Genomic DNA, 22,013 nt, shown 5'->3' on the forward strand with positions numbered 1-22,013 from the left:
ACTAGAGTCAATAATCTAGTTCACATCGCCATGTGATTTAAGACCAATAGTTCACATCTTTATGTGATTAACACCCATAGTTCACATCGCCATGTGACCAACACTCAAAAGGTTTACTAGAGTCAATAATCTAGTTCACATCGCTATGTGATTAACACCCAAGAGTAATAAGGTATGATCATGTTTTGCCTGTGAGAGAAATTTTTAGTCTACGGGTCTGCAACATTCAGATCCGTATGTATTTTGCAAATTTCTATGTCTACAATACTCTGCACGGAGCTACTCTAGCTAATTGCTCGCACTTTCAATATGTATCTAGATCGAGACTTAGAGTCATCCAGATCGGTGTCAAAGCTTGCATCGACGTAACTCTTTACGACAAACTCTTTGTCAACTCCATAACCGAGAAACATTTCCTTATTCCACTAAGGATAATTTTGACCGATGTCCTGTGATCCATTCATGGATCACTATTGTACCCTCTTGCCAAACTCATGGCGAGGTACACAATAGGTCTGGTACACAACATAGCATACTTTATAGAACCTATGACTGAGGCATAGGGAATGACTTTTCATTCTCTTTCTATTTTCTGCCGTGGTCGGGTTTTGAGTCTTACTCAACTTCACACCTTGCAACACAGGCAAGAACTCCTTCTTTGACTGTTCCACTTTGAACTACTTCAAAATCTTGTCAAGGTATGTACTCATTGAAAAATCTTATTAAGCGTCTTGATCTATCTCTACAGATCTTGATGCTCAATGTGTAAGCAGCTTCACCGAGGTCTTTCTTTGAAAAACTCCTTCCAAACACTCCTTTATGCTTTCCAGAAAATTCTACATCATTTCTGATCAACAGCATGTCACTCACATATACTTATCAGAAAGGCTGTAGTGCTCCCACTCACTTTCTTGTAAATACAGGCTTCACTGCAAGTCTATATAAAACTATATGCTTTGATTACACTATCAAAACGTATATTCCAATTCCGAGATGCTTGTACCAGTCCATAGATGGATCGCTAGAGCTTTGCACACTTTGTTAGCACCTTTAGGATCGACAAAACCTTCTGGTTGCATCACATACAACTCTTCTTTAAGAAATCCATTAAGGAATGCAGGTTTGACATCCATTTGCCAAATTTCATAAAATGCGGCAATTGCTAACATGATTCAGACAGACTTTTAAGCATCGATACAAGTGAGAAAATCTCATCGTAGTCAACACCTTGAACTTGTCGAAAACATTTTTGCGACAATTCAAGTTTTGTAGATAGTAACACTACTATCAGCGTCCGTCTTCCTACTGAAGATCCATTTATTCTCAATGGCTTGCCGATCATCGGGCAAGTCAACCAAAGTCCATACTTTGTTCTCATACATGGATCCCATCTCAGATTTCATGGCCTCAAGCCATTTTGCGGAATCTGGGCTCATCATCGCTTCCTCATGGTTCGTAGGTTCATCATGGTCTAGTAACATGACTTCCAGAAAGGATTACTGTACCACTCTGGTGCGGATCGTACTCTGATTGACCTATGAGGTTCAGTAGTAACTTGATCTAAAGTTTCATGATCATCATCATTAGCTTCCTCACTGACTGGTGTAGGAATCACTGGAACTGATTCTGTGATGTACTACTTTCCAATTCGGGAGAAGGTACAATTACCTCATCAAGTTCTACATTCCTCCCACTCACTTCTTTCGAGAGAAACTTATTCTCTAGAAAGGATCCATTCTTAGCAACGAATATCTTGCCTTCGGATCTGTGATAGAAGGTGTACCCAACAGTTTCCTTTGGGTATCCTATGAAGACGCATTTCTCCGATTTGGGTTTGAGCTTATCAGGTTGAAACTTTTTCACATAAGCATCACATCCACAATCTTTAAGAAACGACAGGTTAGGTTTCTTGCCAAACCACAGTTCAGACGGTGTCGTCTCAACGGATTTAGATGGTGCCCTGTTTAACGTGAATGCATCTGTCTCTAATGCATAACCCCAAAACGATAGTGGTAAATCGGTAAGAGACATCATAGATCGCACCATATCTAATAAAGTGCGGTTACGACGTTCGGACACACCATTACGCTGTGGTGTTCCAGGTGGCGTGAGTTGCGAAACTATTCCACATTGTTTCAAATGAAGACCAAACTAGTAACTCAAATATTCACCTCCACGATCAAATCGTAGAAACTTTATTTTCTTGCTACGATGATTTTCCACTTCACTATGAAATTCTTTGAACTTTTCAAATGTTTCAGACTTATGCTTCATTAAGAAGATATAACCATATCTGCTCAAATCATCTGTGAAGGTAAGAAAATAACGATACCCGCCACGAACCTCAATACTCATTGGACCACATACATCGGTATGTATTATTTCCAATAAGTCAGTGGCTCGTTCCATTGTTCCGGAGAACGGAGTCTTAGTCATCTTGCCCACAAGGCATGGTTCGCAAGCATCAAGTGATTCCAACATCCCATCAGCATGGAGTTTCTTCATGCGCTTTACACCAATATGACCTAAACGGCAGTGCCACAAATATGTTGCACTATCATTATCAACTTTGCATCTTTTGGCATCAATATTATGAATATGTGTATTACTACGATCGAGATTCAATAAACCATTCACCTTGGGTGTATGACCACAGAAGGTTTTATTCATGTAAACAGAATAACAATTATTCTTTGACTTAAATGAATAACCGTATTGCAATAAACATGATCCAATCATATTATGCTCAACGCAAACACCAAATAACATTTATTTTAGGTTCAACACTAATCCCGAAGGTAAAGGGAGTGTGCGATGGTGATCTTATCAACCTTGGAATCACTTCCAACACACATCGTCACCTTGCCCTCAACTAGTCTTTGTTCATTCTACAACTCCCGTTTTCGTGTTACTACTCTTAGCAACTGAACCAGTATCAAATACTGAGGGGTTGCTATAAACACTAGTAAAGTACACATAAATAACATGTATATCAAATATACCTTTGTTCACTTTGCCATCCTTCTTATCCGCCAAGTATCTAAAGCAGTTCCACTTCCAGTGACCATTTCCATTGTAGTAGAAGCACTCAGTCTCAGGCTTAGGTCCAGACTTGGGCTTCTTCACTTGAGCAGCAACTTGCTTGCCGTTCTTCTTGAAGTTCCCCTTCTATCCCTTTGCCCTTTTCTTGAAACTAGTGGTCTTGTTAACTATCAACACTTGATGCTCTTTCTTGATTTCTACCTTCGTCGATTTCAGTATCGTGAAGAGCTCGGGAATTACATTCGTCATCCCTTGCATATTATAGTTCATCACGAAGTTCCAGTAACTTGGTGATAGTGACTAGAGAACTCTGTCAATCACTATCTTATCTGGAAGATTAACTCCCACTTGATTCAAGCAATTGTAGTACTCAGACATTCTGAGCACATGCTCACTAGCTGAGCTATTCTCCTCCATCTTGTAGGCAAAGTACTTTGTCAGAGGTCTCATACCTCTCGACTCAGGCATGAGTCTGAAATACCAATTTCAGCTCTTGGAACATCTTATATGCTCCGTGGCTTTCAAAACATTTTTGAAGTCCCGGTTCTAAGCCGTAAAGCATGGTGCACTAAACTATCAAGTAGTCATCATACCGAGCTTTTGTCAAAACGTTCATAATGTCTGCATCTGCTCCTGCAATAGATCTGTCACCTAGCGGTGCATCAAGGACATAATTCTTCTATGCAGCAATGAGGATAATCCTCAGATCACGGACCAAGTCCGCATCATTGCTACTATCATCTTTCAATTTATTTTTCTCTAGGAACATATCAAAAATAAACGGGGAGCTACATCACGAGATATTGATCTACAACATAGATATGCTAATACTACCAGGACTAAGTTCATGATAAATTAAAGTTCAATTAATCATATTACTTAAGAACTCCCACTTAGATAGACATCCCTCTGGTCATCTAAATGATCACGTGATCCAAATCAACTAAACCATGTCCGATCATCATGTGAGATGGAGTAGTTTTCAATGGTGAACATCACTATGTTGATCATGTCTTCTATATGATTCACGCTCGACCTTTCGGTCTCCAGTGTTCCGAGGCCATATCTGCATATGCTAGGCTCCTCAAGTTTAACCCGAGTATTCTGCGTGTGCAAAACTGGCTTGCACCCGTTGTATGTGAACGTAGAGCTTATCACACCCGATCATCACGTGGTGTCTTGGCACGACGAACTGTCACAACGGTGCATACTCAGGGAGAACACTTATACCTTGAAATTTAGTGAGAGATCATCTTATAATACTACCGCCGAACTAAGCAAAATAAGATGCATAAAGGATAAACATCACATGCAATCAATATAAGTGATATGATATGGCCATCATCATCTTGTGCCTTTGATCCCCATCTCCAAAGCACCGTCATGATCACCATCGTCACTGGCTTGACACCTTGATCTCCATCGAAGCATCGTCATCGTCTCGCCAACTATTGCTTCTACGACTATTGCTACCGCTTAGTGATAAAGTAAAGCAATTACATGGTGATTGCATTTCATACAATAAAGCGACAACCATATGGCTCCTGCCAGTTGCCGATAACTCTGTTACAAAACATGATCATCTCATACAACAATTTATATCATCACGTCTTGACCATATCACATCACAACATGCCCTGCAAAAACAAGTTAGACGTCCTCTACTTTGTTGTTGCAAGTTTTACGTGGCTGTTACGGGCTTAGCAAGAACCGTTCTTACCTACGCATCAAAAACCACAACGATTTTTCGTCAAGTGTGCTGTTTTAACCTTCAACAAGGACCAGGCGTAGTCACACTCGATTCAACTAAAGTTGGAGAAACAGACACCCACTAGCCACCTATGTGCGAAGCACGTCGGTAGAACCAGTGTCGCGTAAGCGTACGCATAATGTCGGTCTGAGCCGCTTCATCCAACAATACCGCCAAATCAAAGTATGACATGCTGGTAAGCAGTATGACTATTATCGCCCACAACTCTTTGTGTTCTACTCGTGCATATAACATCTACGCATAGACCTGGCTCGGATGCCACTGTTGGGGAACGTAGTATTTCAAAAAAATTCCTACGATCACGCAAGGTCTATCTAGGAGAAGCATAGCAACGAGCGGGAAGAGTGTGTTCACGTACCCTCGTAGACCGAAAGCGGAAACGTTATGACAACGCGGTTGATGTAGTCGTACATCTTCATGACCCGACCGATCCTAGCACCGAAGGTACGGCACCTCCGCGATCTGCACACGCTCAGCTCGGTGACATCCCACGAACTCTAAATCCAGCCAAGGTCGAGGGAGAGTTTCGTCAGCACGACGGCGTGATGACGGTGTTGATGAAGTTACCGACGCAGGGCTTCGCCTAAGCAACGATATGACCGAGGTGGAAATCTGTGGAGGGGGCACCGCACATGGTTAAGACAACTGGTGTTATTGGGGTGCCCCCTGGCCACGTATATAAAGGAGGGAGGAAGAGGAGGCCGGCCTAGGAGGGGCGCGCCTATAGGGGCAGTCCAACTAGGATTGCCTATCCTAGTTGGAGTCCCCTTCCTTTTCCAAGAGGGGAGAGAGGGAAGGAGTAGGAGAGGAAGAAGGAAAGAGAGGGGGCGCTGACCCCTCCCTAGTCCAATTCGGACTTGCCATGGGGGTGCACGCGGCCACCCCTTGAGGCCCTTCTCTCCTTTCCCGTATGGCCCATTAAGGCCCACTACTTCCCCCGGCGAATTCCCGTAACTCTCCGGTACTCCGAAAAATACCTGAATCACTCGGAACCTTTCCGATGTCCGAATATAGCCTTCCAATATATATTTACGTTTCGACCATTTCGAGACTCCTCGTCTTGTCCGTGATCCCATCCGGGACTCCGAACAACCTTCGGTACATCAAATCACATAACTCATAATACAAATCATCATCGAACGTTGAGCGTGCGGACCCTACGGGTTCGAGAACTATGTAGACATGACCGAGACACATCTTCGGTCAATAACCAATAGCGAAACTTGGATGCTCATATTGGCTCCTACATATTCTACGAAGATCTTTATCGGTCAAACCGCATAACAACATATGTTGTTCCCTTTGTCATCGGTATGTTACTTGCCCGAGATTCGATCATCGGTATCGTCATACCTAGTTCAATCTCATTACCGACAAGTCTCTTTACTCATTCCGTAATGCATCATCCCGCAATTAACTCATTAGTCACATTGCTTGCAAGGCTTATAGTGATGGGCATTATCGAGAGGGCCCAGAGATACCTCTCCGATACACGGAGTGACAAATCCTAATCTCGATCTATGCCAACCCAATAAACACCTTCGGAGACACCTGTAGAGCATCTTTATAGTCACCCAGTTACGCTGTGACGTTTGATAGAACACAAGGTGTTCCTCCGGTATTCGGGAGTTGCATAATCTCATAGTCAGAGGAACATATATAAGTCATGAAGAAAGCAATAGCAATAAAACTCAACGATCATAATGCTAAGCTAACGGATGGGTCTTGTTCATCACATCATTCTCTAATGATGTGATCCCGTTCATCAAATGACAACACATGTCTATGGTCAGGAAACATAACCATCTTTGATCAACGAGCTAGTCAAGTAGAGGCATACTAGGGACACTCTGTTTTGTCTATGTATTCACACATGTACTAAGTTTCCGGTTAATACAATTCTAGCATGAATAATAAACATTTATCATGATATAAGCAAATATAAATAACAACTTTATTATTGCCTCTAGGGCATATTTCCTTCAAGACGCGCACGTGTCGTAGTAGAGGCGCACACGTAGCATGTACACGTACGTACAACCAGGATGCAAGAAAGAAAATACGGCCACGTACGTACATACGGGCGGGGTCTCGAACGCCTACTCGCGCATACGTATGGCTGGGTCGGAACGGAGAAACTGCGTCGTCGTCATGTTCATGGAGAGGCAACGGAATGTGTCGTGTTCATCGGGAGGCAACAAAATACGCCGTGTTCATCGGGAGCCAACCGGCTTGGACGGAACAACCGATCGAAACGAGGCCTGGCGTACCGCAGAACGGTGGAGACGGTCTTGTGTTCGACCGGCCACGGTCGAAACAGGATCCTGTTCATCGGGAGGGGTCTGGCGTACCGCAAAACGGAGGAAAAGAACTTCTCTTGGACCTCCTACGGTCGAAACGGGGTCCTGTTGATCGGGAGGGGTGTGACATACCACAAAACGAAGGAAACGGACTTGTGTTGGAGCGCTACGGTCGAAACGGGGGTCATGTTCATTGGGAGGGGTGTGGCGTACCGCAAAACGAGACTCCACGGGATACTGTTCATCTCCACCATCGACCTCCTCCAGCCTCCATGGGCTACTGTTCGTCCACCGTCGACCTCCTCCAGCCTCCACCTATGACTGTTCATCCACATGTGACTGTTCATCCACGGGCTCCTGTTCATCCAGCCTCCACTGCTCCTCCACGGGCTACTGTTCAACCAGCCCTCTGCACGGGGTCCTGTTCAACCACCCCTCCACGGGCTACTGTTCATCCAGCCCTCCACCGGCTACTTTTCAACCAGCCTTCCACGGGGTCCTGTTCATCCACCCCCCAACCGGCTCAATCGATCGGGGTCCTGTTCATTCATTTTTCTCTTGCAATTTTGCAAAAGAACCGCAAACCCCTGCAGGTTATCTATGCAGCACAGACGATGATATAGACTGAAGAGACACAAATCAACCAATAGGTTCAACAACAATCTCGACGCGTATACTGTCTTAATGCAAGATTGGAAGGGGAGAACACAAAACACAAATTGCCATTGGAGCATGGGTCATACCTATTTCAGACTTCACTCAGCAAAGCAGAACAACAATATTTGAAGATCTCAAAGTCAAAAGAGACCTAGTACCTCAGTAGATCTGTCCATTGCCAAGCAAGGGAAACCTATCATCAAATTGGAGTAGCTTACTGAAAATGACTTTTGCCCCGCTTTATATATAAAGCACCGATCCAGTTACAACCAACCTCATACAATTCCACACCAACACACACAGGGCAAGATACAAGAATGTTGAGAACAGCTACACCACCCCACACAAACTCCAACCATCTACAGGAAGGAAGAGAGAGCGCCGCTTGAAGTTGCCGGAGGCCTCAATCATGAACGAATCACGGCGAAAAGTCGAAGCTATGCACGATGAACTGATTACTCCAAGGTGGAGCCTTCAACAAGGTCATGGCACCTAAGTACCGCCACCGCCCAATCAAGGGATCGAGGTTTCCCCCGGAGCAAGACGGAGGAGGAAGAGGAACCACGGCGACGCCTTCAAGAAGGATACGATGCCCGTAGGCACCGCCGCCGCCGACCTGGCAAAGCCAGAAAGGGTTTTCACCCGGCAAGCCCTCTTCACCTCCGAGACGGAGTGCCGCAATCACGCCGCAGAACCACCGCCACCGACCGTCGTACCCAAGCTACCACGCGCGCCCGCACGACCATGGTAATCGACCAACATCCGAGCCGCGAGCTCCGCCCACGAGCATCGCGCCTCCCACCACCGAGGTCGTCGCCCCGGCAACCGAGACCACCCCTCAACCGCCGCCGCCACACACCGAATTCGTCAATCGGCGAGGGGACAACAAATACCCCTCTTTCCGCCCCAAACAAGCTCCTTTGGAAGGAGCGGCCGGCAGCCAGATCTGGGCAGGGAAAACGCCGGCGGGCAGCCATGCTGCAGCCACCCGAGACGCCCGATCTTGCACCTCCAAATCCTGGCGACGGCGAGTCCGGGAGGCACCCCTACCCCCCTAATGCCGCCCATGTCACCTACCGGCCAGCCGAGCCAAACCAGAGCACAAGAGGAGCCGCCACCAGCAACCGATTCATGCGCCACGACAGCCGTAGAGGAGGGGTCGAGCATACCACTATCGTGCCGTCACCTCCGCCAACCCGCGCCGGAGAAGAGGCAGCCGCCCGCGACCTGTGCCGACCGTAGCCCTTGCCGTCGGATGAGATGGATGGCTGACCGCTGCCGCCGCCCCAGGCACACACCGCCACCGTGTCGCCCGTCGCGTCGTTGCTGCAGACGAACCGCCATGGTGCCCGGCGTCAGCGCCACGCCCCGGCCCCGGGTGTTGACCCACACCAACCCCACTGCATGGGAGGACGAGGATGCCCCGCCGGCGCCAGTGCCGACCGGCCTTTGCCCGGCCAGACCCCTGGCGGCGGCGAGGGAGAAGGAGGGGAGGGGAGACCGGCGGCACGATCTAGGGTTCCCTCCCTGTCGCCACGCGAGGGCGACGCGGGAAGGGAGGAAGGAGAAGAGTATCAATGGAGTGGCTTCAACCACCATGGTTTTGAAACTCATTTTCGGAATGTGTTGTCCGTACCGCGGGGGAGCCGGATCCTCTAACATTCAGAAGGAAGGTCACGGTGCCACAGTGCTAGTCTAGTGTAAAATAAAGAAGGAAAGTTAGGAATTGTTAGTAGGTAGTTAGCGGGTTGTTTATTGTTGGCATTTAGTGTAGATATAAACAATTCAAAATTAATTTTATTTCACCATCAATTTGTTTATATGTAATTACTATAAATGTACACAATAGATCATCAATTTATAAATTAATTTAAGTTATTTTAACCTTAATCATATGGATAGAAAGAAGGGAAGTTAGGGTACTGTAGTTTCCCTAACATTCCTTATCAATGTTAGAGCATCTCCAGCCGTTGGCCCCCCAGGAGGGGCTAAAAATCGCCCCTGGGGGCGCACCAGCGCTAAACCGCGCGCTGGGGGCGTGATGCCCCCAGTCGCGGCGCCCACGTTTTTTTAAAAAACTTAAATACGGCGCAAACACGGCTCAAATTTAACGCAAACATCGGCGAGTTCGTTCAAATTTAAACATATACAAAAAAACTACTAGGGGCTGCTCCTCTCCATCGCCGCTCCTCGCCGTCTCCCTCACCGCTCCTCGCCGCCCGCCGTTGCAGTTCTACATGCCGAGGAGGCTGTAGAACCGCGTGTAGTCGCCGCCGCCGCCGTCGTCGTCGTCGTCGCCGCCGTCCCTGCTGCATCCCTTCCCTGGTTGGCGCGGCGGGTTGGACGGTCCGGGGGCGTCCTCGTGGTCGTCGCTGTCGAGGATCACGACGCCGTGCTCGTCCTCGCGCCCACGTTTGCGGGCTTCTATCTCCTCCAGGGCCCGGCGCTGCCGGACCATCTCGTCGCGGTAGTAGTCGTCCCGCGCCCACTGTAGGGCCTCCTCGTCGGAGAAGCCGCGCCAGGCTATCTCCTCGTACTCCGGGGGGAGGCCGGGCTCCGGCTTGGGCTCGACGAGGACGAAGCGGCCGGAGGGGGGGTGGAGTCGCCGATGCGGACGCCGGAGCTGCGGGTGCGCGCGCTGACAGGCGTGTCCTGGGGTCCGGCTTGACGGGGCGGAGGCAGGGAGAGCCGGACGAGCGGCCGGACGAGGAGGAGGACGCCCCGCGCCGCTCCATGCGCCTCGGCGTCTAGGAGCTCCCACGGCGGCGTGAGAAGGACGGGGGAGAGGGGTACTCGAGGCGCGGCCGGGCACGACCCACCACCGGCGCCGACCCTCGGAGTTGAGCCTGCCGGAGGGCACGACGCCGTTCGTCGCCTCGGGCTGACCGGCGCGGCAGCGCGCGCAGCTTTGGCATTGATTCGCCGCGGGAAACGAGGCGATGAGGACGACGAAGCGGCGAGAAGAGAGTCGAGTCGCTGGCAAGGGGGGCCCGCGGCTCTTCATGCCAAAAACGATTCGCCCGGCGCCCCCGAGCGCCTCCCAGCGCGCCGGGTTCGGGTTGGGTCCGCCGGCGCCAATTTCGGCCCGAGCCGACAAAAATTGGGCCCTTGGAGCGCGACTGGGCCTTATTTTTCGCCGGCGGCCGAAAAATCGCCTGGGAGGCCTTGTTGGGGCGCGGCTGAAGATGCTCTTAAAGGATCCGGTTCCGCGGGTGTGCTGAATTGCACTCCATACTTAACAAGAACATGTTTTAGTCAATAAAGTTCCTGGGTGAAAGAAAAATTACCACCCCCCCCCCCCCCCCCCCCCCCCGGTCCGCGACCCCGGCCGCCCGCCCCTCGCCGCCGTGCCCCTGCCCCCGCCCCACTCCGTCCGTGGGCCCGGAAGGCGACGCCGGCGGCCAAGCCCCGGCGCCCGCACCTCTCCGCCGTGGCCCCGATCCGCCTCGCTCCGCCCGCCCTCCCTGGTTCCCTGCCACCGCCCCCCTCCACCCTCGACCCCGCCTCCGCCGAGAGCAGGCCATCCCGTCAGCGGCCGAGAACGGCGCCAGCGGAGCGTCTCAAGGTGAGTCTTCTCCACTATTTACGCCCCCCCCCCCCCCCCCCCCCCCCCCCCAACCCCACCCCTTCCTCGGTTACTTGTCTGATTTATTTTTGTTCCCCATTTCGGTAAAACCCTAGAAACTAGCACCTGAGGTTCATGTACATTCGGAATCTTAGTTTTATCAGATAACCCGAACTTGCCGAGTAAACTGTCCATCTGGGCGTCTGTTTCTTGTTGGTATGTCTTTTATCATATTTGGTTTTGCATCTTAAATATGTAGTGTGGAGCTTGTTTAGTGACATATAAAGGAAAATTGATTCATGATGAGCATGTGTTAGCATTTCCGATTCGTATTTTAACATGAAATTCAAATAACTGTTGATTCATAAATTTATATAGCCCTTAATTTTGTCTGTCCTCTATGCAGCAAACCCATTTTCCAGGTCAAGAAGCAAACACATACTTGCTTTATTATTCACTTATGTGCGGTCGTGCAAACTCTCTTATCACATTTGATTCTCTTATCATATTGGTTCCGTCACTTGACGTAGAATTACCGAACAACCTGTTGCTAGAAATTAGTAGAATCTCACATATTGTATGTAGAGCATGTATGCTGAGTGTATTTTTAGAAGATCCGTCAATATATCTTTCATGCCGGTCAAAGCGAAAAGGATTCAGATATTTCAAGAAATATATGAATGAGGCAAATCATTTTTAAATTAACACCCTTCATGCTTATGCAAAAGCTTTATCACTCATTAGCTTTTGACTTCTCAAAACTGTATTGGCAGATAAATTATTGTTTCAGAGATAGGCAATCGATTATCATACTTTTAATCTCACTCCAGATCATAGTATTTATTATGTCTGATAATAGCCATGGTCACCATGTGTCACCTATCTGGGCAAAGGAAATTGATGTCAGTTATTTTTGGCTTAAACTACTACAAGTACATGTTAATAACTTGTTTGGAGTTCTTTCTTAACCTTAATGGCTTCATTTGAGATCCCTGTTTACCTTCATTGAGATGTTCACCTGTAGATTGTAGGAGGTGTTCCATTTTTGTCATATATTCTCATTAGCCTGATTGCAGAATTGTTCTTGTATTACTTGATTTTCTATTGGATAGAATATTTGGACTATGCCTCACCACCTAGAAATTAATCATGGACGTGCCTAGGGAAATAATTATAGATAAGTCACACGAATCATGAATGGTTTCATTTCTGCACATGCATTCAGATAGTCTTTGCACTTGTTTTCCAGAGCAGTTTTTCTGTTAGTCCCCTACCAGCATTGTGCATCACATCATGCTTCACATTTATTAGTTGTAGACTCCCTTTTCTTACATTGTATCTACCATGCAGATAAATCTTTCCTCATGGCAAAGCCGGCCTATGCGACAAGCAGCCTCGTTTTAGGATATGCTTTATGCTCAAGCTTGCTTGCGATCATTAACAAGTACGCCATCACCAAGTTCAGCTACCCTGGCCTCCTCACTGCCCTACAATACTTGACATCCGTGGTTGGAGTTTGGAGCCTTGGGAAGCTCGGTTTCCTCTACCATGAGCCCTTCAACTTCCAGATTGCCAAAAAGTATGCGCCTGCTGCTCTTGTCTTCTACCTCGCCATATTCACCAACACCCACCTCCTGAAGCATGCCAATGTCGATACATTTATAGTGTTCAGATCCTTGACCCCTCTGCTGGTTGCTCTCGCTGACACCACCTTCCGGAAGCAGCCATGTCCTTCAAAGCTCACATTCTTGTCCCTGGTGATTATCTTGGGAGGCGCAGTTGGCTATGTGATGACAGATTCAGGGTTCACCCTCACAGCATACTCGTGGGCAGTTGCTTATCTGATCACCATAACTACTGAAATGGTGTACATAAAGCACATGGTGACTAACCTGGGTCTCAGCACATGGGGCTTTGTGATCTACAACAATCTTCTTTCACTGCTAATGGCCCCCGTGTTTGGGGTTCTGACGGGGGAGCACCTGTCGGTCTTCAGAGCCATTGAATCAAGGGGCCAAGGCTGGTTCGAACTTGACGCGTTTGTTGCTGTGTCGCTGTCCTGCGTGTTCGGGGTGCTCATTAGCTTCTTTGGTTTTGCGGCAAGGAAAGCGGTCTCTGCCACAGCGTTTACAGTGACGGGGGTCGTCAACAAGTTCCTGACAGTTGCAATCAATGTTATGATCTGGGACAAGCACGCAAATGCATTTGGTTTGGTTTGCTTGCTCTTCACTCTGGCAGGTGGAATACTCTATCAGCAGTCTGTCAAAAGTAAAGGAAGTACTCCAGCGCATCGTGAGGCTGTAGCTAACAAAGGCCGTGGTGATGATGATGAAGCTGAGTTTGATCCGGAGAAGCAAAGCTTAGTTTCGTCTCCAAAGGACTCAGATGCCTGATACATGTTGTTTAGCAGGTACTCAGTTTTGTCCTTTCGTCTAGAACAAACACCGAGTCTTCAAAACTTGTTATAACTGTGCAATACAGACAATTCAGGATGTATTTTGTTGTTGAAGAATGGCACGCACTCACATCACAAGTTACATGTACACTAGGAGTATTTTTGTTCCCATCGTCTTATTCCCGGTTGTTTATGCAACTACTATTGTGTTGTTTACTAGAATCACCTGCCCTTTTCATGAACATGTAGTCGTTTAGTGATGTCTAGTGTCGCTCCTCATATAGAGGAGCCTCTGTTGTCTGCAGCAGCAACAACTCTGTACACCGCATATTATTGGTAGATAAATCACCTCAACAGTTTACAGCAGTATCGGTTAATCATTTGCAGCGCAAACCTCAGCCTTAAAGCCCGAGGTGATTTTTCCGGCGATGTAGAATTGCTGAGTACTCTCTTTTACAATGGTATATATTGCTTTTATGCTTGTCAGCTTCATGCATTGGTACTTTAGTCGCATAGTACGTCTCTTTGATGGAGTGACGGTGTACATAATTTTGAACATTTTATATATTTAGCTGCAGACCTGCAGTGAAGTGAGTTTCCTGGCTCTTAATACTATCTGGACAGTAGTCCAAATGAATACATCATGACGACTAAGTTTACATGTGGGCTCCACTGCTCAGTTTCAATGGCAATGGGCGATGTTTGTAATCTCAGGCTCACAAATGATCGTGTGTCGATGGTTAGGATAGTTTTTGTGCCCCCTAGCCCGCTAGGATTATACATTCAGCAGAGATGATTGACGTTTCGGTGTGTTATTAATGTGGATTATACATTCAGCAGAGATGATGTTCTCGTCGATAACAAGGCGCTTGTGACTTTGTCAGTCTTGAATTAGTAGGTGATGCGTGAGTATGGTGTGAGTGACGAGTCTTTTGCGTCTGTGTTGTGCCTTGGTGTTTCTCAAAAAGATGATCGTGTGCTTCTTCGGGTTTTTTCTTTTGGATTGTTCCAAGCAATAGAGTTAATTACACTTTCTATCCCCTAGTTGTAACAAAGTGACAATTTTTAGAAACAAACATATTTAAAGTATCCTTACATCTTACCTCTTATAGCAAGTACAATAGAGTGACGTAGGTGGACTATAAGAGATGCCACATCAGGTTTATGTCTAGGTGGATGAGCATCTCTCCTCCAACAAGTTTGAAAGTATCCTTTAGTCCTGGAAAATCATTTATTTATTGCAAGATCCTTTTGGGATCAACAAGTTTGAAAGTAGAGCAGTGTCTCTAGAATCTCTAAGAATCTTTTGTAGCACCCAATAATCTTTAATAGTGGATATCTAGTTTACCATTATGGTACATATTTTCCTCCTAGCCACTAGAGGTTGTATCATATCGTAATTGTATATATCGCAGTGAGTATAAGACTTATGACCAAAGACTCAAATATAATACTCCTAGTTTCGTCATAACATGTTGAGCTTTTGGTCATAAGACCTAGTGGTTTGTTAATCTAATATTCCTCCAAATTAATTGACGCAGCTTTAATACAACTTTATATACTTTGCACCCTCCCATCGACTGAAATCTGGGAACACGATACAAAATGTAGGAAAACTTGCATGGCTGCGAAAGCAGGGTTTATCACCCCTGAGCGGAGGCACATAATTTGTGCCTTGTTAGCAGGTCGCAACGGGGATGCACATATAAAGAATAATGATATGGAAACGAAGTGTTATGTTAATTACTCCCTCCAATCACAGATATAAGATGTTTTAGAGATGTAAACCTATTTTGATTTTCAATAAAGCTAGCCATGATGTCCTTCCTAAAAAAAGGATATTTTAACGTAGACTACATACAGACTGAAATAAGCGAACAAACACACTAAGACGTGTCTATATTGATTCATATGTAGTTCATATTAAAATATTCAAAATATCGTATATTTGTGAACGGAGAGGGTATACAATTAAACATGAGCAAATTGGTCAGCAGGTGGTATCAAAAAGGTTTTTTTTTAGGGAAGTTCCCCAAAACCGTTTTTTTTTTTTTTTTTTTTTTTTGCATTCTCACCAAAACCGATCGTGCACGGTACGCGCACCCGCGCAGCCCATTTTACCCGTGAGCCAACTGAAAAGCCGATCCAATGAATCTAGACGCGATACCCAAATCCTCAAAAGCATCAATGATCCGTCCCACTGACCACAATACCCCACCCGTCAGCCCTCCCGACCCGGTGCCACTTCGCTATCAAACCAGCTCCCGCTTCCCCACTCTGTCCAACCATGGCCGCCGCCGCCGCCACCCGCCTCTTCCTCCTCCACTCCAGCCCGCCCTCCTCCCTCCCGTGCCCAAACCCTAGCCCCAGCTCCGCCCATACGCCCCGCCCCGCCTACCCGCGCCTCGCGCTCGCCCACCGCATGGCGGCGGCCCCGGCGGCGATCGCCGGGCCCTCCGGCGACTCCGAGCGCGACCTGAGCGCGTCCGCGGTCTCGTTGGAGGCGCTTGGGGCCGTCGAGTCCTCGGGCGACGGTGGGTTTGAGCGGGTTTAGCTTGGATTTGTACGTATAAGATAAGATGGGGCCTTGTGCTCTCTGGTGGAATTAGTGTGTAATGTTTTGTGATTCTAGGTTTGGAGAGGAAGGAGCCGAGCGTGGCCACGATACTGACCAGCTTCGAGAACTCGTTCGACAAGTATGGGGCTCTCAGCACGCCGCTGTACCAGACGGCCACCTTCAAGCAGGTAACTAGGGTTGCCAACAGATGGTGGCATCTGGCAACTGTGTAGAAGTAAATTCCATCAATGCTTTCTCAATGTGCTTTATTGCTGTTTGAGAGCACATTGTTACTCCCTCAGTAAAGAAATATAAGAGCATGATCTAAACGCTCTTATATTTCTTTACGGAGGAGTACTGGTTTTTTTTTTTGCGTATACGGAGGAGTACTAGTTATGATGATGATATTTCATATTAGGAGGTGCTGGTGGTACCAAGCCTAAACGGTTGGCAGTTTAGCGGTTTGGTGCATTTCTATCGTTTGGAATTGAGTTCTCAAGCATGTCTGGAACCTTTTGGTTGGTTGCAATTGTTTGATTGTTAATCATTTTGTAAGACAAATCTCAATCGCCTGGAAGTCTGAAGAATTCTAGTAGACCAGACCAGAGGAGACATTGTGCTTAAATGTTACCCATCATGTATACCGGGTTGCTGAAATTTTAGTTGGCAAACCGAATTACCTAGTTGTAGTAATTCATCGTATCTTATCTTGATTTTGTTAATTACATCTTTTTCTTGTTTGTCCCTCGAAACAATGCTACGGTCTAACTACTGAATGAACTTGACACATTTTTCCTTATCATCATATTTTTATTTATATAGGAATTGTAGTATGAAAATATCACTACTGTTAAATTGTCTTGGAACAGTTGTTATTCGGTTTGACTGAAGAACTATAGTGTATACCTAGTTTAGTCTGGCCCATAGTTTGCACCCTTGTTTCCTAGTAGCTTACCCCTAAATGTTACTTTCCAGCCTTCAGCAACCGTTAATGGAGCTTATGATTATACTAGAAGTGGCAACCCTACTCGTGATGTTCTCCAGAGGTCACTCTCAGTCTACTGCTTATTTTTATTTACTGTATGCGGTGTAAATATATCCATTGTTCAGTGGTATTGATAAATTTTATCACACATTCAGCCTTATGGCTAAGCTCGAGAAGGCAGACCAAGCATTCTGCTTCACTAGTGGGATGGCATCACTGGCTGCAGTAACACACCTCCTTCAGGCTGGTAAGTGGCTGACATTTACTTTCTTACGATCGTATTTCAGGCCTATTATCGTTGTATGCACTTAATGAATTCATTGGTCAAACGCACAATTCTTAGGACAAGAAATAGTTGCTGGAGAGGACATATATGGTGGCTCTGATCGTCTGCTCTCACAAGTTGTCCCAAGAAATGGAATTGTAGTAAAGTTAGTTCTTCCTTTTTTTAGTGGAACCATTCTCTTGCTGTTTTTCTCTCGCTCACTTACAAGTATCATATGCATTGTGACATGATAGACGGGTCGATACAACTAAAATTAACGACGTGACTGCTGCAATCGGACCCTTGACTAGACTAGTTTGGCTTGAAAGTCCCACCAATCCTCGTCAACAAATTACTGATATAAAGGTAATGGTGTTGATGTATGTATTTCAGTCCAGTGTTTTTTGATTAATCCAGATACACACTCTTAGGTAACATTCTTACCCTCTCCAGTGTTTTTTGTACTTCACAGAAAATCTCAGAGATAGCTCATTCTCATGGTGCACTTGTTTTGGTGGACAACAGTATCATGTCTCCAGTGCTATCCTGGCCTATAGAACTTGGAGCAGGTATAGAATCATTTAATCACTTAAATAAAAACAACACCATATCATCTCATGCATATTATTTTAGTCTAATTCACGACAATCTATTGTCTTATGTGTAGATATTGTGATGCACTCAGCTACCAAATTTATAGCTGGACACAGTGATCTTATGGCTGGAATTCTTGCTGTAAAGGGTGAAAGGTCTGTTCTTGGGTCATCTTTGTCATCACTAATAACCATGCTGACTCTTTTGAATTATAAATATTTTTCATCCTTGAATGTTTGTATAATATAATCATAGTTACGTGTCTGTGTCCCTGGTAAACGCTACTTCTTGCTACCATTTTTTTCCAAATAAACTCTATTACCTGTTCCCTGTTAATTACTGTGTGACATGAATGCTTCTGAGCTGCTGGCTTAAACACTAACAGGCTGTTTCTCTGTTTCTTACTGAATATGGCTACTAAATGCTCCTTCAAATTTATAGAGTTAGTTGAAATAGCTATGATCTCTCAAATTAATACTTGTTCCAACTGCTAACAGCTTGGCTAAGGAGATTGCATTTCTACAAAACGCTGAAGGTTCTGGTTTGGCACCTTTTGATTGTTGGCTTTGCTTGAGAGGGATCAAAACCATGGCCTTACGGGTGGAAAAGCAACAGGTGGAACTTTGTTGTGATAAAATAACTTGTTTGCTGTACTACATATTGGTTTTTGAAATTTTTTGAGGGTTCATAAAATGCTGCTAGCAACTTCGTATAGTTCTGATTCATTTCATTTGTTATGGACATTTTCTTAGGACGCTGATGTTGACTTTATTATTGGTAGGATAATGCCCAGAAGATTGCTGAATTCTTAGCTTCTCATCCAAGGGTCAAGCAAGTGAATTATGCTGGACTTCCTGATCATCCTGGCCGATCTTTACACTACTCTCAGGTGCTTACCGGTTTTCATGTTGGCTGCATTAAGCAGCTTTAGTGATTCTCCAGCCTTCAGGTCTTCCAGAACACTTTCTAATATGTTCTTGCATTTGCTTCCTGTGCAGGCAAAGGGAGCGGGCTCTGTCCTCAGTTTCCAAACTGGTTCATTGTCTCTCTCAAAGCATGTTGTTGAGACAACCAAGTACTTCAACGTAACAGTTAGCTTCGGTAAGCATTCTTTTGTACCTGCTCCACGCCTCCACCCTCCTTCCAGGAATCACCTTACTACTGTATCAATTTTATCATCCAACATACTCCAGTTAGAAAACCTCTACAAAGCTGATCCATTATCATACTAGTGTCTTCGAGGTAGTTTCAGAGCCTTGTGCAGTTTTGCTCATTCTTGCTCACTGAATCTACATGCCGATGCAGGAAGTGTGAAGTCACTCATAAGCTTGCCCTGCTTCATGTCGCACGCGAGCATCCCTTCCTCGGTGCGAGAGGAGCGTGGGTTGACTGATGATCTAGTACGGATATCGGTGGGTATTGAGGATGTGGATGACCTCATAGCTGATCTTGATTACGCGCTCAGGTCCGGTCCAGCATAGATCATACAAAATCTGGACTATGGCGCTTCGGGTTCTAGTTAATCAAGTTGTAGATGTGATATGCATTGGTGATTCATTTGTTAAGCTGCAACAGTAATAATAAACTTCTGCACGAGTATTTTCTGAAATGACGAGCCCACGGTTGTATGTGTTGTTCCTCATAGGCTTCAACAGAAAAACCCTGAGGCCAACTGACAAGTAGCAACATTCATAAACTTCACAACATCGATACTTGGTTCTGCCCATGTTCATTTTTCTTGGCTGCCATTGTGACGGCTTTGTAGCTCAAGTAGGAAGGAGTGACATGGCCGTTGGTTGATGGGGAGAAAAGGAGTTGGTTCGTCGGATCGATCCGTGTAGGCGCTTGTGTATTTTGTATATGGTGTTTTTCGTCTGTGCAGGTGAGTCTGTGTATACATCTGGAGACTGGATTATTCATGGTCATTGGTGTGGCGGTGAAGAATAATGTGACGATTCTTTTGTAGTGTATCTAAGAACTGTGATGTTCTTGTGCAACATGTTTTGTCTTGTGTTCTCTGTGAACTGACTTGACTGACTTTTCTTGATCTGAATGAAATCGTGTACGAAGTTGATTTCTCTCACCAAATCCTTTTCCTTTTGTATAAGATTGGATTGTTTTCGTTTTTGTGAGTATTAACTTGTAACCTCTCTAGATCGTCTTATTTGTGTGAGCAATTTATCACTACAATGCTAGTGCCTTTTGTGTCTTCGGTTCTTTGCAACTTGCAACTGTACTTTCCTATATAGTGCTTAAACAAAGATAATTTGATACGTTATACTAAAAAATACATCATCATTGTCCAACAGAAATCTCCACTTAACAACAGAAAGCTTGACTTACCAAAATAGATTTTACAACTAAAATACGACAAAACAATAAAATAATAACATTAATAAAGAGAGTAAGTTCTACAAAAATCCTTAATTCACATATATCTACTAATTGATCTATCTATTTGCGTGTGACGACGGACACATAGTGAAGCTCGACGGATCCCATGAACAATCTGCCACCTTTCCTCTCCACGACCTCGGTCGGCCTCACGCTCTTGGGTCCCCGCATCTCCTCGATTATTTTTCCGTCCGCATCGATCCTCAGTGCTAGCAGGTGGCTATCAACGCCGAAGGGGAGCTCAGCTTTCTCACGGTGTAGTGCCACCCAATATCCTCCTTTTTTGTCGGGCCTCACATTGTCTGGATAGCCTGGGAGGTCGGCGAATAGCTCCATGGTGCCCGCCTTGGAGCCCTTGATCCAGTATCGTAGCAGCTTACACGGCCCAGTCGATGAGATGATAAGATGTGTTCGATCAGCGCTGATGGCGAGGCCATTGGGGTAAGTGATGTCGGCCTGGAGCACGACGGCCTTTCCTGTCCGAGGGTCATACCTCAGTAGCCGACCCGTCGAGTCTCCGGTTCTTGTGACCATCTCATGTTGCGACCTATTGAAGTTCATGGAGCTGTCTGTGAAGTAGACCTCGCCGGTTACCTGGTCGATGTCCACCCCGTTGGTGAAGCGGAGAGGTACGCCATCAACCTCCGTGACAAGCACAGTGGCCTCCCCGCCGCCCGGCGCGACCCGCATGAGTCCCTTGTAGGCGTCGGCCACGTAGAGGTACCCGGACTTGAGGTGGAACCGCAGACCGAGCGGCCGGCCGCAGTGGCCCTCGGTGGCAGTCTCCGGGCGAAGGAGAGACGCCGTGCACGCCTCGCTGCTGTAGTCGGGGTTGTAGGTGTACGTCGACCAGCCGAGCGCGTCGCCGTTCCACTTAAGCACGCGGCCGTCGGACACGCCGCTGTACGGGCCGTTGCCTTTGGCGTCGAAGGCGACACTCTCCGGGCCGCGCAGCAGTCCGTGTCGCAGCGGCAGGTGGCGCGTCCGCGTGGCGTCGATGCTGGGGACGGCGGCGGCGGCGCTGCTAGGCAAGAAGAGCACGAGCAGCACGGCTAGCGCGATCGTCGCCGCGGCGAGATCCCTCCTGCCGCTCGCCATCTTGACTTGCCCTCGTTGGCGATGATGTTTCTGATCGATTGGTGTTGCCTCGATGGATTGATTGATGCCCTGGTTCCTTTGGTGCCTCTCTTCTTATAGCGATGGAGTGTCCGAGTGCCTGCATTAGTCGGCCTTCCTTCTCCGTGTCAACCACTGACGGCGGGAGCCCGAGTTCATATTCTTGTCGTCCAGCAATTCCGATTCTTTGACCAATTTGAATTGTATTCCCTTTTTCTTTTATATTTCCTCCGTTTCTAAATATAAGTCTTTTTAGAGGGCTTATATTTATCTCTAAAAAAACTAATATTTAGAAACGGAGGGAGTTATCTTTTCATTTTTAAATGTTTTTATTTTCCTTGTGTTCACAGTTACTTTTTGTACTGTGAACTT

General features: G+C 46.5%; 3 protein-coding genes across 3 annotated transcripts; 2 read left to right on the forward strand and 1 right to left on the reverse strand.

Moving 5' to 3' along the window:
* The first annotated feature begins 11,098 nt into the window (after positions 1-11,098).
* Positions 11,099-13,990, forward strand: LOC109745710 (GDP-fucose transporter 1). Its single transcript, XM_045230908.2, has 2 exons — positions 11,099-11,335; positions 12,686-13,990. The coding sequence occupies exon 2, from the start codon at positions 12,700-12,702 to the stop codon at positions 13,726-13,728; it is 1,029 nt and encodes a 342-aa protein (XP_045086843.1). The 5' UTR covers positions 11,099-11,335; positions 12,686-12,699; the 3' UTR covers positions 13,729-13,990.
* A 1,375-nt stretch (positions 13,991-15,365) lies between these two features.
* On the forward strand, positions 15,366-19,740 carry LOC109745711 (cystathionine beta-lyase, chloroplastic). Its single transcript, XM_020304828.4, has 12 exons — positions 15,366-16,264; positions 16,363-16,475; positions 17,263-17,333; positions 17,428-17,519; positions 17,616-17,703; positions 17,792-17,903; positions 18,010-18,106; positions 18,205-18,286; positions 18,629-18,746; positions 18,913-19,020; positions 19,130-19,232; positions 19,437-19,740. The coding sequence occupies exons 1-12, from the start codon at positions 16,018-16,020 to the stop codon at positions 19,610-19,612; spliced, it is 1,407 nt and encodes a 468-aa protein (XP_020160417.1). The 5' UTR covers positions 15,366-16,017; the 3' UTR covers positions 19,613-19,740.
* Positions 19,741-20,585: 845 nt separating this feature from the next.
* LOC109745709 (protein STRICTOSIDINE SYNTHASE-LIKE 10-like) lies at positions 20,586-21,623 on the reverse strand. Its single transcript, XM_020304825.4, has one exon. The coding sequence runs from the start codon at positions 21,621-21,623 to the stop codon at positions 20,586-20,588; it is 1,038 nt and encodes a 345-aa protein (XP_020160414.1).
* Between the last annotated feature and the right edge of the window lie 390 nt (positions 21,624-22,013).

Source organism: Aegilops tauschii, chromosome 7 (genome assembly GCF_002575655.3).
Source record: "Aegilops tauschii subsp. strangulata cultivar AL8/78 chromosome 7, Aet v6.0, whole genome shotgun sequence".
Classification (NCBI taxonomy): domain Eukaryota; kingdom Viridiplantae; phylum Streptophyta; class Magnoliopsida; order Poales; family Poaceae; genus Aegilops; species Aegilops tauschii.